At 33.3% G+C, this 17,754-nt stretch overlaps 2 protein-coding genes and 1 long non-coding RNA gene across 3 annotated transcripts; 2 read left to right on the top strand and 1 right to left on the bottom strand.

Annotated features, from left to right (window-relative positions):
- Nucleotides 1-7,249: 7,249 nt before the first annotated feature.
- Nucleotides 7,250-8,586, bottom strand: LOC120161061 (putative F-box protein At3g29830). Its single transcript, XM_039171359.1, has 4 exons — nt 8,186-8,586; nt 7,763-8,012; nt 7,526-7,669; nt 7,250-7,435 (listed from the first exon to the last, which is right to left on the bottom strand). Exons 1-4 carry the CDS (start codon nt 8,584-8,586, stop codon nt 7,250-7,252), a joined length of 981 nt encoding a protein of 326 aa, XP_039027290.1.
- Nucleotides 8,587-10,456: 1,870 nt separating this feature from the next.
- On the top strand, nt 10,457-11,663 carry LOC120161060 (oligopeptide transporter 1-like). Its single transcript, XM_039171358.1, has 4 exons — nt 10,457-10,485; nt 10,576-10,587; nt 10,718-11,343; nt 11,426-11,663. Exons 3-4 carry the CDS (start codon nt 10,934-10,936, stop codon nt 11,661-11,663), a joined length of 648 nt encoding a protein of 215 aa, XP_039027289.1. The 5' UTR covers nt 10,457-10,485; nt 10,576-10,587; nt 10,718-10,933.
- Nucleotides 11,664-11,908: 245 nt separating this feature from the next.
- Nucleotides 11,909-12,790, top strand: LOC120161205. The gene is made up of 4 exons (XR_005519465.1): nt 11,909-11,990; nt 12,072-12,329; nt 12,401-12,570; nt 12,656-12,790. It is a non-coding gene; the product is annotated as an uncharacterized LOC120161205 (long non-coding RNA).
- The last annotated feature ends 4,964 nt before the right edge of the window (nt 12,791-17,754 follow it).

Here is a 17,754-nt window from a genome sequence, read left to right as displayed (position 1 = left end):
TCTGTTAAGCTAACAACACATGACATTCGTTACTGAGTCTGATCATACTTTCACTTTAAACTTAACTACCACAGTTGCTTGTTCATTAGAATTTTCGGGTTTTCTTCTTGATACATATACAAGGAACAGCCACTCATAGCCCGAAAAGCCCCCACGATTACATAAGATGCATCATCAGAAGAAGCAACAGCTAGCGGATGACCTCCGATAGGCAGATTAATTCTTAAAAACCTGCACAACATAAGCACGAGATGAGATTACGAGGCAATCCACCCAAGGTAATCACTATGATAAAAAGTGATTCAGGCTCGTACTTTGTAACACCCATCTCCCGTATACAGTTATGTATACGAGATATAGATGTCACATCACTTTTAAACTAGTTTCCCCTTTGAAAATCCATACAATTTTTTTCATTTTTATAAACCGTTATAATTTACTTATAATGAAAACATGCATTAAACTTACATATACAATAAAAAAAGATGTTTTACATTTCACTATTATACATTAGTTTAATTCAAAAGTTTTTCAAAGCGTTTTTACTAAACCTATTACATGCCAACCAAAATATATCAAAAGCAGACAAGTATGTCATACTGTTACTGATGAGGCGACTCTGACTTGATGTCTGATGATCTCCTTACTTAGCTAGTATTCACATATGCGTGAAATAAACACACGTTAAGTATTACTTAGTGAGACATAATTAATCATAAGTAAAGTTCTAAACACAAGTTATTTTATTACACTTTACATATCAATGGATCGTTCATTTCAATAAGTATTCTTTAATTTGCATCGTTAGTGCTAATATCATCATTTATCAACCATCACTAAAATCTGTGTGGTTTGCATACCCATTACCAATATAAAAATCCAATTTTTTTAAGAATTTCTTAGTTTTATACACATTTATTTCCCATACTTGATTTATTTCTCAGTATGAATTTCTTATCATTTTAGCACACAAGGTGTCCAATACGGAAATTCATACACTTAGTATGAATTTCTTAATATTTTAGCACACGAAGTGCCCTATACTGAAATTCATACACTTAGTATGAATTTTGTAACACCCCCAACACGTATTCGACCCGGATCAGAGTCCGAGGTGTCACATTGACTTTTTAAACTTTGACTCTTAAAGAAAATCATGAAAATTTAAACTTTCATTAAAATAGAAGATGTTAATTTACACAAATTGGACCAAAATAATACAAAATCAATTAGAGCATTAGTAATTCATAATTTTGTTACATGCCAACACACTATATACAACCAAATACCTATACTTAACTACAATTCTGATCTGATTTGTGAAAATGAGAGTCTGACCTGTCTTGCTCCTCTTCGCTTCTCTTCTTTCCATAACCTACGTGTGAAACACTCACACGCTAAGTTGATGACTTAGTGAGGTATAAAATAGATTAATCTGAACTCTCTATAATCAATAATGCATGAACATTTCACATAAAAATATAATACAAACATCATATATCAATTCATATAACCAATTATAAACATGTACACATATCATCATTATTCTAGTGACATTATTGTCATTATCACTACCATTAATCCATTTAGAACATATAATTTGATCTTAATCTTTGAAGCACTCCATAATATACTTTTCACAAACAAAGCGTATAACATCATACAATATTTCTTTATATTATTTCTTTGTTTAGCCCATGTACACTTCTGAGAACTACAGGTATGTGAGTACATAGAGGTTGTGCACTATGATTTCACCACAGCTCGTATAATTCCCACTAAGGGCAATGAATATTTTTCCCGAAGGACCACTATGTCTCAAATGACCACTCCTTAAGAACCATATACATAATACAATGGACCAAATAAGTGTACCGAAGTACCCACATATATGTTCCACAAAATTTCATATATGTCCCGAAGGACCACGTAGAACCCTCGACTCTTGGCATGCCAACTATACCCCTAGCTCTCATAACACATATCATGGGCATTATTATTATATTATCATACATTCCCATATTCACTTAGTCATTTAATCACATATACATTTTCCCATGTATTTCATGTAACCATATATATATATATATATATATATCTTATTACATAACATATATCATATATGCATGCTTTCACTTATCTCATATCATATAATTTATATGTTGTCCTCTTATGTTCACATGACATTTAATGCATACAAGTCATATCACACAATATCAATCCTAATCATTATTCTACTAATGCAATCATATATTTCAACATATAGGAAACAAACTTATCGCAAGTCTAATTTCCCATCGAGTCATATTTAATATCCTTATGCACTCATCTGGCCTTACTAGTCAATATCGATCTCTTATCTTTTTCTCGATGACTATTTCTTGCCGACTTGTCCGGACGTTGCTCTCGATCGATATCTACACAATCATATATTGGTACATCTCAGTATTCTAACTAGCATACTTTAATCCTTCATTTTTTAAACTAAAAGAAAGGCGAAAATTCATTTTCTATTTAAAGTAGGTATTGGTACCACCCATAGGGTATCGATACATCCCTTAACTGAGGTATCGATACACTACCTAGGTATCGATACCCAAATTACATTCAAAAATTTTCATTCAAGGGGGTATCAATACCATTTTAAGGAATCGATACCCTTTGAATATCTTCCTGAATTTTACTCTTGAGGTATCGGTACCTGATGAATGGGTACCGATACCCCTTGCCCAGAAATCACATTTTAAGCATGAAAATTACTTTATTTCAGCTCAAACACTTCATATTTCTTCCCTTCACATATTCTTAACTCACCTACTCATACTTAAACTCATTAATACTCATTCAATACATCCTTAACTTCAAAATCCAATCCTCTACATAGAATTCAAGAATTATACTCAACTTTCAACATGTTCCAAATCCAATTTTAACACTTCATACTCCTTAATTAGGTTGATGACAAGTCAACTGGAAATCTAATAACTATATTTTCTACCAAGATTTCACTTATTCACTTCATTTCTTTAATCCTTCATATACCTTTCCTCTTGTTGTTTTAGGACAAATAAAGCTTTCCTTAAGCTTAAGTGTCACTTGATAATCAAAACCAAACTTAAATTTTAATTAACAATCCACTAATAAGAACTCTTATCTTTGCTCTTGGCTTCCACGCATGAAGAAGAGAGAAGAAGAGAACTCTGGAAGCTTTAGATTTTTGCTCCCCACCATTTCCACGTAGGTTATTATATAACCATAACATAATTTAATTATTTCCTTACAAATGACCATCTTGTCATTCTATTCCTCCTTCTTTGCAATTCAATCCTACACAACATTTCACATATAAGTCCTTGAACTATTCAATTATTCTACTTTAATCACCAAATTCTAAAATTTAACAATTTAGTCACTAACTCGGTATTGAGGATGTTACAAATTTCGTATCATTTTAGCACACAAAGTGCCCTATACTGAAATTCATACACTTAGTATGAAGTTCTTAACATTTTAGCACATGAAGTACCCTATACAGAAATTCATACACTTAGTATGTATTTCTTAACATTTTAGCATACTTAGTGCCATTTGGTAATCATCATACATACATCAATAATTCATAACACTATGACTATTATAACATATACGTACATAATTAAATGCACTCACATGGTTTGCATTTCTTAGATATCCAAAAATAGGAAGATGATTACTCCGGAACTAGGCCCTTGCCTTTTTCCTTACTCGACTTGGGAGCTTGATTTCGATCTATCCCAGATTCATTAAATACAAGTATAATATCAATTATTAGTGCATTTCCTAACAATTATAACTTAAACATTAATAAAAAAGTACTTATTATTAATACTTTTACAACAATATAAGCATAACTTAAAATTTCTGGTTCTTCAGTATCGATACTCTGACAATGGTATCGATACTACCCTACTATGATATCGATACCCCCTTTCGATATCGATACCAAAATTAGATTCGATATGGCATGGTATCGATATCCTTACCATGGTATCGATACTACTATATTATTGTACCGATACCCTCTTCTGGTATCGATACCAAAATTAGGTTCGATATTATCTGGTATCGATGCCCTTACCATGGTATCGATACTACCTCGTCGCTACCGATACTGATTGAATCAATATCAATATTTCTCATCTAATTCAGCCCAATTTTTGCCTATAGTATCGGTACTGTTCTATCAGTACTGATACCCATGCCCAGATTTTCCAGTTCTCAACCCAAGACATACCCAAATTTGGCCAATTTCCCCCACATTTACCGCTAACAATACTATATAACTCTTTTCTTCTTAACCATACTAATTTTCCTTCGTTTAGATACTTAAAACATCTAGTATCCCTCAATAGCATTTGATTCTAAGAATCACGCCACAATTTATAACTTGTTTTTACACTCATCCAATACTTCTAATATTTCATTTACCTTATTGACAAGTCAATTCTACCAATAAACATCAATAAACCGTCATATATTAACATATCATTATAAAACCCATTTTCTAAAATCTCCTTTATTTCCCTTATCTCATTGTTTTAATCCCATCTAAACCTTCCTTAAGCTTCCATCATATACAAGGATTCAATAACCATAAAAAATTGAAGGAATAAACCATTAAATTGAAAACTTACCTTTGAGCTATGGGGAAGTTCTTCTATGGGTAAAGAGGAAGAAGAAGGAAGAGAACTTTTTAACAATCTAATTCCCTTTTCCCCTTATCTTTAATACCAATTTAAAATACACTTTAATTTCTCTTTCATTTAAAAGACTAAAGTACCCTCTTAATAATCCATTAACACAATTTAGTCTAAACCAATAATCCTAATCATTCTCATCTTATATCATTTACTCAAATAAATTCTCCTATTTTGAATCATTTCAATATAGTCCCTAAATCGATATTTGGAGCATTACATACTTAAACTTTTACTTGAATCATCCTCCAGCTTATTATATATCCTCACCACTCCATCAGTGTAAGCTTCACAAAAATAAGAGAAACCAAATTAAAAATGAAACATTCCATGAATATTAATGCACAAGTATTTAAGAAAAAACACCGATAGTTCTCCATTACCTGTTGCCAAATTAAGTCCATCAGGGAGAAACACAACCCTAGCGATATATAATAATTACATTTTTCTAAAAATCAACAGTATTAGAAATCAAGGGGAAGTAAAATAAAATGCACCTACAACTTGTGTTTTGAACCCTTTTTAATCCCATTCCCAATCAATAGAAAATAAAATAATTACCTTTGTCAGAGGCGTGAAAGAGGGATTTAGGGTGAGACCCTTGAACTAAAAAGTAATCTTTTGTTTACAATATAGAATATTGTTGGATCTCTCCTTAATTGGAGAAGTTCTAGAAAATTCTAGAGTTTTTTGGAGAAGTGTAGAATTTTCTAGAGCATTTTCGGAGAACTCTAGAAAAGTGTAGAATTCTCTGGAAGCTTGTAGAAGAGTGTGGAATCCTCTAGAATATTCTGGAGATGTGTGGAACCTTATGGAAGAGTATGGAAGAATATGGAAGGGAGTGGAAGAGTGTAGAGATTCTTAGAATGTATGGAGCATTTTAGATAATTAATCTCCACCCTTAGATGTAAGTAATCTCCATCATTCATTGTGGAGGTGGAGTAGTATAAATAGGGGTGAGAGACTTCATTCCTAACCATCCAAGAGTTCCAAAAAATACTAAGAGAGTCCACTTCTTAGAGTGAGAAACTAGAGAGTTAGATAGATTCTTTGAGAGAGAAGAGAGATAGCTTGGGAAGTCTTTATGCTCAAGCTTGAGAGATCCACCGAGTGTGAGTCAAATTTTGTGAACACATCCTTGTAATCCTACTATTCTTTTGTATAGTGTAAGAATCTCCAAATTGGAGAATTATACTATTGTGCTCTCTTTACTATCATTAATCTCTAAATGCCTATCTTAACTTCACGAATCGGGAAAGATCGTGATTCCCAACAAATACTAATAAACCAACAATACTGAAAAAAACAAAAAATGCAACAACAAAAAGAAACAATATAAAATTACTCAAATATATCTTCAGTTTGAGAGTAATTATTTATACCAAAACAAGAAACAAAATATAGTATCTGTAAACCCAAAACATTATTAATCAGTCAAAAGATAGATACCAGTTCATTAAAGTAAAAGAATTTAGGCTAGGTGAGCCCAATTTGAAATTTCTTCGGATATTGTAGTGGTAATCCCTCCATTATCAATTATGCCATTCCAATCTCCATTTCCATGCATCCTCTGCATTACACGGTTTTCTTGCTAAAGTTCATTTTTCTTGGAGGAGTAACTTCCTAATGCGAGCTAAAAGGGAACTTCTCAGTTTCCAAACATACCTGTCAATAAGAATAAGAAAGGTAAGCACACCGATTAAAAAAGTAAGAAGAAAGTGCAAATGGAAGAAGGAGCAACCTGCTCGTATAACAGTCACACTTCACTTTCTCAATATGTTCGTCTAATAGCTCCGACGGATTTATGTTCCAGTCACATGTGTATACGGTAAGTTGGTGGCTTGCTTCAGCATGGTTTCTAAAAGTTGTATTCTTTCACATTCTTTTGATATTACACCCATTTTCAAGACTAACAATCGAATTCAGTAACACAGTAGAGAACTCCGTTGATATTCATTGATCAAAGCATTGAGAGGAGAATTTATAAAGCTGTAAAGTAAGCATTACGTGAATGTAATGGGCCAAAGGCAGTAGCGGCTTCAGGCTAGGATAAAAATGTTAGAGGTATTTTTTTCGGCAGAAAAAAAACTAATTTTATGATAGTTTATACATTAATTTAATTTATAACTTTTAAATTTTACTTCTTTATAAAATTTTATAATATTTATTTAATTCAATTTCATAAAATTTAATGAAATCAAATTAGAATGACATTTAAAGTATTTTTTATCATCTTATGATTAACGTAAATATATTTTAAACATCACAATTTAATTTCATCTATAAAAAAATTTAAGATTAATCATCTTAATTCCAATTTAATGTATTTTTTTTTATCTCAATATGACTGTCAAATTTATGGAATACATGTTGTAGACATAATAGGTGTTTGATGATTAAATATTATTGCATAAACGAACAAAACAACTAACATGCTACATAATTACTAATTTATCTCCAATATCATATTTCGATCTAAGTTTCTCTGCACGCTCTATAGCTTTGGATGTCCTCTAAATATCGGTAGGGGTAATAACAATCTTCTCGAGCACAATAGCAATCTCGATCAACAACATATATAATTCAGTATCAACAATTTTTCCAACAAACCCACTTATTTCCACCACTTTCAGGTTATGATGAACACTTTTTTGACGTTTCTCAAATCTCTTAAAATAACTACAACCTCCCCATTCAAACTGCAACACCCAAAAATTATGTATACGCATTATTACTACAAGCCTTAGATAGAAAGAAATTAATCTAAAGTCTTGGTTAAAAGTGCTTACATCCAAAGCGAATCGGTGCAAGGAAGGGCAAGCTTTGATCCACGAAGACAAGAAAAGAAGTCTATACATATTATCTCCATAAATCCTCGGTTCCATCTGCTTCAGCTGATTCATTAGAGGGTATTCAAGCCTTCTCACCGTGTTCTGAAGTATCAAACCAAGAATTAGAGTTTAAAATTTAACCATAAAGACAACAAATTTAAAGCTACACAAGGAATTTCAATTCTTCAAACTCACCTCCACATATCCTATGTCGAGTTGAAGCTTACGGAGCCGAGGGAAAAATGTTAAAATCTGCTGCAACTTACCAGTAAGTGCCTTCCCGATGCATAATTCTATGAGGTTTGGAATATTCTCAAAGGGAATATTTATATATGGTCCACAATATTTGAGAGTTAAAAGGTTGGTGGCAACAACTTCCAAACTCTTCAACCTTGAACAACCATATATCTCCAAGTATTTCAAGCGGAGAGATGGACCAGCGACTCTCAGATGAACAATTGAGAATGAAATTTAACGCATAGGCATTCTAGAAACGGACTATTGGATATAAAGTTGACAAGAACTTTCTCATTTACTCCTACGTATTTCAGTACAAGAGCTGTGAGGGGAATAAAACTCGGTAAACCAAGCTTCAATGGACACTAAGTGTACATGTACTTTGCACGTGAGAAATCCAATTCTATTCTTTTAGCTTTCTTTTCAAAAACAAACTTGACCCATTTATCAATGTCATGCTTATGAAGTATGTCGTGATCAAAGCAAACCTTGAATTCATCAATAGCAGGTAGAGGGTATGATTCCACGACCTGATTCACCACGCTCACGAACCTAACCTTTTCTGAAGCTACAAACTCACTGATACTCGTAGAACCAAAAGTTCGGTTTTTGATTTTACTCGATGTGTTTGAAGCATCAAACTCCAAACGTGGGAGTAAGGTCCATACGGATCTCCATCGTCGTGAAAGAAGGCTAGTTTTTGCTGCTACTTTCGTCGGCAAACAGGAAATAATGAGAACCAGAACATCATCCGGTAAACTTTCTCTTAAAGCGCATTGCATAAGGAAGGGAAAACAAAGAATAGAGTAGATATATTAGTAAAAGAAAGAAAACATAGAAAATTAAGTTACATCTGTAAACAAACACATATTTTGGAGATTAAGAAAAAAACCTTCTGTTTCATCTGTTTTTTCAAAGTATGCTGCTTAAGTTCTGGTTCAAATCTTTCCATTCTAAAGTTCCAAACTTGATGCAAATCAACTACGTTAGCAGCCAGCAAAGTGATCAAACCATACAATCAACAAACAAATCCATTATAAAAAAATCAAATTGTAGTGCGAATAAACAATGTTAAAACAACACAACTAAAGATACAAACTTTCTCTCCATCTGTCAAAAATATAATGATGATGACGATGATAACAGCTTTGAATTTGAATTGCTAATTGGAATCTGTATTAATATCTCAGAATGTAATCATAAAGAGATCAGTTACAACAGCCCTTTAAATCTATACCCCTGAACAAGCCTTAGAGAGTACAAGACAGGCGGCAATGACCATCCTATTGCATTTGACATGCATGCTTGTGGCCATATAATTGTTTTCAGTAACCCAATCATCAACCGACCGTCTACCTTTGTTTCTTCTGCGGAAATAATATATATATAAAATAAAGGTTTAATATATGTTTTAACCCCTACACTATTGTTAAATTATCAAATTTTATTTTAAATTTTATTTTATTTAAATTGACTTTTGTATTATCATTCCGTTCATCGTTTTAATCTATTAATAAAGTTGATTAGACTAACCAAACACAATCGAATGTCGAAATAATTCTAAAAATATAGTAATTTCTTAAAAAAACAAAACAAATAATTCTAAAATATCACAAAAAACCTTAAAAATTCATAATTAGCACTAATATTATCGGATCTTTTGAAAAATGTAATTTTGCTTATTAAAATTTTAAAATAATTTTAAAATATAAATATATATATATATAATTTTATATATTTTTTAATTTCAATGAATCTTTTAAATGATTTTAAATTCTTTATAATTTTATAAAGAAATTAAACATTATTTTATATTTTGAAAACATAAATTTCAAAAACAAATTCTAAATTTTATAATTTTGTAAGATATTTTTTTTGCTTTCATGATTTTTTTTAATTTTTTTAATTTTAAATTTTTAATTGTTTTAACACTTACAACATCTCATTAAATCATATCATATTTAACAAAAGAATGACGAGAGATTAAAATTACAGAGAAAGTATAGTGCAAAAGATAAATTAGTCTCGTTCAATAGGGTGAGCAAAACTCGACTTGACTCGAAAAACTGATTTTTTTACTTGATTCGACTCGAATTGACTTCGAGTTGTAATTTCATAAACTTGACTCGACTCGAAAAAATTTCAAGTTCAAATTGAGTTGTAAAATACAACTCGAATAACTCGAAATTTTAAATTTGAACTTGAATTGAGTTTTAAACTTTAAATTAGAATTAGATAAACATAGAATGTATTAAATCTCATCGACCCAATTTTGATCTAGCTCATGAACACCTCAAGTCAAACTGATAAAAGAATTTCTACTTGGTACCAAAATAATAATTTAACTACATCAAGGATCCAAAACAAGAATTGTGCCAAAAGTAAAATATCTTGTATAGAGATTCAACGCCCCACCCCCATCACCACATGTGGTTCCAAGAATTATTCCAACACCAACTTTTTGGATATCTATGCTTCACTCTGGCGAAAGCAGAGGCCACAGACATTAGTTATTGCGAATATGTACATGCATATAAAGCTTAGCTTATGTATCCTTATATTTGCCATTTATGTTGCTAAATTCAAACTGTTTAGAGGGCATGGAGCATCAAGATTCTAAAGTGATTACTCCGTCTCACCGGACCAAGGAGATCGATAACGTCAACATCCCGGAAAGCTCCTGTAAACTTCCATCTTAGTCTCGAGCTTCTTTCCATGAATAGAATATATGATGAACGAAAACATCCCTTCTAGATTGATATGCCTTCTAACTTGCAAATGTGGGCTAAAATCTACCCAAGCATGTATGTTTTTAGTGTTTGATAGATGTCGGATTGTTTATCGATATATAACTAGATATGTAGTCCAGTATATAGTTTCGAATAACGAACAGGTTTAACATGTTATGCAGATGATGAGGTAAATGATTCTCCCATAGAGCAAGTTCGACTCACTGTCCTGATTAATGATGATACGACATTGCCATGTTTGACGTTTCGAACATGGGCTTTAGGGATAACCTCGTATGCTGTTCTGTCATTCTTGAACCAGTTCTTCCAGTATCGCCAAAATTCATTGCAAATATCTTTGGTCTCGGCACAAATCGTTGTTCTTCCACTTGGAAAGCTTATGGCAGCATATCTACCTCGCAAATTGCTGAAGATTCCTTGGACAAAATGGTCGTTCTCATTAAATCCAGGCCCTTTTAACATGAAAGAGCTTGTCCTGATTACTATATTTGCAAATTCTGGTTCTACCTATGTTTATGCAGTGAACATTATTACCATTGTTAAGGCCTTTTATCACGGTCAGATACACCCTTTGGCTGCTTTGTTGTTAGCTCAAACTACGCAGGTCGGTTTTTCTTTTATTACGGACGTAACGGATGCTATTGTGGTCTTATCTGTTGCTCACCATCATTATTTCTTTTGGAATATTTACATGCTTGGATATGGATGGGCTGGAATGTTCCGAAAGTTCCTTGTTGATTTGCCATTTATGTGGTGGCCTAACAACCTGGTGCAGGTCTCCCTATTTAGGTTCTTTCTCTTTGGATTCTTTTTATTATCTCCTATTACCCTAGAACTGTTTGCAATTTCCAACTCGTAATTGTAATCATAGGGCATTGCATGATGACGAGGTTCGGTCTAAAGGTGGCCTAACGAGGCTGCAGTTCTTCCTCGTGGTGTTCATATCAAGCTTCGCATACTATATTGTTCCGAACTATCTTTTTCCATCAATCACTGCTTTATCTTTCGTTTGTTGGTTATGGAAGGACTCGGTGACAGCCCAAATAATAGGAGCTTCGAGGTGGACTTGGGGTCGGATCGTTTTCCTTGGATTGGTTGACAGTGGCTAGCTTTTTACAATCTCCATTAGCTACCCCTGCATTTGCTATAATTAACCTAATGCTGGGATTTATCATAGTTGTTTATATTAATCCCTATAGCTTACTGGAGTAACTCGTATGATGCTATGCGATTTCCAATCATCTCGTCACACGTGTTCGCCGACGATGGCGGAAAATACAATGTTTCAAGAGTTTTGAATTTCACAACCTACGAATTCGATCAGCAAGGATATGATGGCTACAGTAAAATTAACTTGTCTTCTTTGTATATTCTTATGGTATTAGTTTTGCCACACTGGCCGCTACAGTGTCTCATGTTGTATTTTTTCATGGACGGTAAGGTACTTATATGCTGAGATTTAAAATTCGGTAGCCGAAGCGTTTTCGATAAAAATAAAAAATACTTTGTATTTGCAGCACAATCTGGGAACAAACAAGATCAGCATTGGGGGATAAGTTAAGTGATGTTCATTGTAGATTGATGAAGAAAAACTACAAATCAGTCCCACAATGGTGGTTTTACATGCTGTTGATTATTGTAATCGGACTCACCGTGCTTATTTCCGAAGGCTTTGGCAGACAATTCCAACTCCCGTACTGGGATTCCTTTTGGCGATTGTCTCGGCTATGTTCTTCACTCTCCCGGTTGGCGTGATTATGGCTACCACGAACCAGGTATATTTCTGAACCACACCATGTTCATCTGCTAATTTGTTATATTCAGCTCACCATATCTATATATGCAGCAACCGGGACGAAATGTCATTACTGAGCTGATTATCGGTTACATTTATCCCGGAAAACCACTGGCAAATGTTGTTTTCAAGACCTACGGCTATATAAGCGCGGCGCAGGCAATAATGTTTCTGCAGGCCACTATATGAAAATTCCTCCAAAGTCGATGTTTGTTGTGCAGGTAATTTCTGAACTACACAGATTCATTACTTGTAACGATATATAGTTAGCTAGCTTTATGACTTGAAATGCGCGGATTATTGAAGCTGGTCGGAACAGTGGTGGAGTCTTGTGTCTATTTCGGGACTTCTTGGTGGCTGCTCACAACAGTGGAGAATATCTGTGATCCATCTAAACTGCCACAAGGAAGCCCCTGGACATGCCCTGGAGATGACATATTCTTCAATGCCTCCATCATTTGGGGAGTAGTCGGACCATTGAGAATATTTGGTCGTATCGGATTGTACTCTAAGATGAACTACTTCTTTCTTATCGGCATCCTCGCACCATTTCCTATATGGGTACTGTCTCGTATGTTTCCGTACCAAAAGTGGATTAAACTCATTAACATGCCTTCAATCGTTGGAGGTTCCGGGTATTTGCCAGCTGCCAGGGTTGTGAACTACTGGTGTTGGGGTACCGTAGGCTTGGTGTTCAACCTTTTTGTGTATATGAGGTACAAGGGCTGGTGGGCTCGCCACAACTGCATTCTATCAGCCGGGTTTGATGTTGGGGTAGCTTTCATGGCCATCCTTTGCTACTTCACATTACAGATGTGGGATATTAATGGACCTTGAAGATACTAATTTTTTTTTTACCCATTTTATTTATTTATTATTATTATTATAATAATATTATTATTATTATTATTAAAAAATAATTACAGGCCCAATGAAAACTGGACCGGCCCAGTTACAAACAGAACCGGCCCAGACCATAATAAAATCCTAAATATTTAGGGTTTCAGCTAGGGTTTCTAAACCCTAGCACTGTTGCCGTCGTCGCCGCCTCCAAGAACTCCCAACAGCCGCCTCTGCCGACACTTCCCAAGCCAGATGGTCCAACCAGCTGCTGCCACGCCGCCGCCTAAAGGAACACTCTAGAACGCCATATGGCAACCAACAACCTTCCCCACAATGAGTCACCAGCCTAGCTTTGGTGACTCACCGAACTTTTCATCCTTCAGACCGGTCCGAGCAAGCGACCGAGATGGCTATAAAGCCATCGTACCTGCAAAAATGAAAAAAGGGAGGAGAACCGAAAGACAGGGAGAACAGGAGAATCAAAAGCAACCCAGCAACCATAAAACACTAAAATAATCAGGAAAAGACGGAGAGATATTTACCGAGGAAGCCACGCCATCACCGAAATTCATACGAACCTCCACGAGTCACTGAAAACCTTCGAAAACCGAAGGTATTTTCTTAGATTTGCTTCGATCAGGAGCCATTTAAGGAATAAAGACACCAGAACCGTCATTAGGACGGTCCGATCTACATTTTGGTGTAAAAATGATATTTTTCGGCCACCGAATGCGGTGGCTGGCGGTGGGGATTACGGCGGCAGACGGCTGCCAGCCGATGACTGGCTTCCCTCAGCTAGAGAGAAGCGAGAGAGAATTCTCTTCTCTCTCAGTTAGAGAGAGAAGAGAAAGAAGAGAAATGAAACGCTGGCCCTTCGGGCTAGCTGGAAGGGGATTATATACCCCTTCCCAAACGACGTCGTTTTGGGGAGGGGTATATGTAATTTTGCTTTCGGATAAACTATTTCCGCAGCCACTGTAACTTTAAAAAGTTTCAATTTGATCCTTATAGTATGTTTCTATATATTATAATTCGATCTAGTAATTTTATTTCATTTTATTTTAGTCCTTTACATAATATAATATATATATTTAGGATAAATACCTAATTTAGTCCCTTATAGTTTAGTAATTATCATTTTAACACAAATTAATTAATAAGGATAAATTACATTATTAGCACTTAGATCTTTTTATTCGAGTTAGAGTATTTAATTTTAATAATTATAATTTTAATCACTTATTAATAATTAGGTTTAATTACATCATTAGTAATTATATTTTTATAATACTATAAATAAGGGCTATAAATTTTAATATTTTATATTATTTTAATTTTATATGTTTTAGTCACTAATGTTAATTATAAGTCTTATTGCTTTTTTTTATATACTTATTTTTAAATTTATTTATCTTACTCATTATTTATATTTTAATTTTATATGTTTAAATTATTATTTTCATTATTATTATATTAAAATAAATTATTTTTAAAAAAATGTTTTTAATTATTATTTTATTTTTTAATATCGAAGAAAAGAGCTGTCTTAAAACACCTAGAAGTCTTTTTCTGATATTTCTAAATAAATAAATATTTTATTTATACATATTAATATATTTTCTTTAAATTATTTGAAATAACATAATTATGAATTAAATATATCTTTGAATTTCTAAATTTCAAATAATAGAGACAATTTATAATTAAAAAGTACCAATTTTGGGCGTTGTAAGGGTGCTAATCCTTCCCTAAACATAACCAACCACGAATCCCTTTTTATTATTAAAAAGAACGATTTTTTGGTTAAAACGCAGATCAATTTATCTTTTAATCGATGTTTTCTTAAAAACTCTTTTAAAGGATGATTTTTAGGTATTCGACCTACCTAATCCAAATGGCCGATGGCGACTCCCAAATTATTTAAAAAAAACCATTTATTCACATCACTTTTCCCGCCAAGTAAAAAATTCGTGCCCGGACGAAAATCGGTTACAACAGCTTAGCGACTCCACTGGGGATTGGTCAAACTTTAAAACCAATTATTAATTGTCCCTATCAATTAGAAAATTAAAAATTCATATATTTAATTTTTAATTCTTTCTTTTCAAAATTTTTATATATATACTTATTATTTTCATAATATTTATATGTTATTTAATGCTTTATTTTCAAATATTAAATTTTATTATTTATTTGTTAGAGGTTTGAACATTTCTCCTCACACACAACACTTGCATTGCATAACATAAAGCTCTATAATTGAGTTTGTCCCTTTTAAGTGGGAGTGAAAGCGACGTCTTCGTGAGAATTTATTCTCCGTGACAGACCTAGCAAGTAACTTTCGGGGTTCATATGCTCTATGTCTTCGTGAGAATTTATTCTCCGTGTCAGTCATAGAGAAATGTGTCCCCTCGAATTGAACTCGATCCGCTTAAGTCTGTAATTGACTAGAATTGAGGGTTTGACAGCCCAAGAGGGCATCAACAAGAACAGTTCGAGTACCTTTACTCCTAGAAATGAAACTCCGCATATAATAAACCCTAGAAATTCACCTGATCTAAGACAGTACTGAACCTCTGTTCATAGGTGTACACAAAGGAGAAATAAGTTCTAACTTTTAATTTATTTAATTTATTTATTATTTTTCTCTTTGAATAAATGCTTGCGAACTAGTAATCATGTTGTTCGGTTAATTTTTCCAAACAAAGCATGGAACTAGAAAACATGAGGTTAGAATATATTATATACCATGATAGGTAGAATATTTTCTTTTCATTAATTGGTACTTACCAATTTATTTATTTCCTTTCTCACTTTTATTTTTCATACATTGTGTTTTGTTTTAACTTGTTTATATTGATTTCTTTTGTTTTGTGCCTGCATTACATGATCATGGCATAACCAAAAGGTGTTGACTTGAAAGACTGTTCATCAAACTAGAAAGAAATCGTAAATGGACAAAAAGTTTTATGATCAAACAAAATATGATGCGGCCAAGGAAAGACATCCTGAAGAAACTACGAGGATCAAGGGAAGTTCTGTACATAGAGAACCGGTTATATTAATACCAAAAGTATTACACAAAGATCCTACCAGATTGATACCAAAAGCAGTCTATGGTAATAGCATCAGTCAAGGCATTCAGAGTGGAGAAGGTTTTTATGAAGCTCAAGCATGTTATTTGAAGGACTTGAACAACCAAAACAAGAAATTGAGCACAGAAATGAAAACCATGCATGAAGATTTTCAGAAGATCAGTCAAACCTTTCAAAATGCTGGCCTAGGAAATACCCCAGAAGAATGGATAACAGGGGTCACCAAGCTGAAAAAGAGCTGCAACATATATGAGGATCTTGTTCAAGAACTTCTTGGACAGAAAGTTTCTCTTACAAGGGAAAATGAGCAACTCCGAGAAATGACACAGAAGATGAAAGAAAATGTCATGGAAGAAGTTACAGTCCAGACAAGCAATATGGTCCTTAAATGATAGATTTAGCTGACTTTACAAGGAGATGAAGCAGATTGAAGACTCAATGGAAACTAACTGGGCTTTGGAGAAGTTAGGAATGAAATATATCCCTATATGTAAAGTTTTGTTTGATGTACCCAAACTTTTGCATTCAATGAAATCTGTTCTAAGATGATCACTCTTGAGTAACACCTTTTCATACATGCATTTGTGCTTTGCATTTGTACATTTTTACGTTTGTATTTACATTTACATTTTTAAATTTACATCATGCATTAAAACATATTTAATTAAATAATAATGTTTATTTATTTTCAATATCAAAGAAAAGGGCAGTCTTAATATAACTAGATGTCATATTCTGGTATTTTAAATAATTTACATTTACATTTTTACAATTGCATATTTACATTTGGCATCTTTGCATTTGTATTTTTATGTTTGCTTTTATATTGCACAATTTGCATTTTTATTGTTACATTCACATATTTACATTTGCCTTTGGCATCTTTGCATTTTTTATGTCATAATACATTAAAACATTCATTCATAAAATAAGGATTTCAAACGAAGTGATCTTGGTTTTTCCTTGAAGCAAGAACGCTCAGCACGACACAAGAAAAATGTCTAAAGAAACTGAGGATAGGCTAGCAAAATTTGAGATAGAGCAGAAAGAAATACAAGAGGAATTAAGGAGCAAGTTGGCACAAATTGAAGCTAATATCACAAATTCTCATATCGATCTACTGAACAATATGAAAGAAATGATTGAGAAGCATCAGACCGCTGGAAAGAGTCTTGTTGAAAACCCCATAAATGCTTTGGATGTTACACCTGTTCATATTCTTGAGTTCACCTCTGTACCCCAGGAAATTCAATCACCGATTTACTTCGCTGTTAAGAACTCACCATATCAAGTTGGAGCATCGTTCCCCACTGATTGTCCTATTACTTCTGAGTTGAAGCCTGGTGAATTTTGTATTAGTAATGAGGTCCTTGACCTAAACAAATTAGTTGAGAAGGAAAAATTTACTCAACGACTGGAAAATATAGAAGAGGTGATAAAATCTAAAGAGACAGTTGAGTCATTTTA

The sequence above is a fragment of the Hibiscus syriacus genome, unplaced genomic scaffold, assembly GCF_006381635.1.
Source record: "Hibiscus syriacus cultivar Baekdansim isolate YM2019G1 unplaced genomic scaffold, ASM638163v2 tig00111398_pilon, whole genome shotgun sequence".
NCBI classification, from domain to species: domain Eukaryota; kingdom Viridiplantae; phylum Streptophyta; class Magnoliopsida; order Malvales; family Malvaceae; genus Hibiscus; species Hibiscus syriacus.
This window is presented reverse-complemented; position numbering and strand designations above follow the sequence as displayed.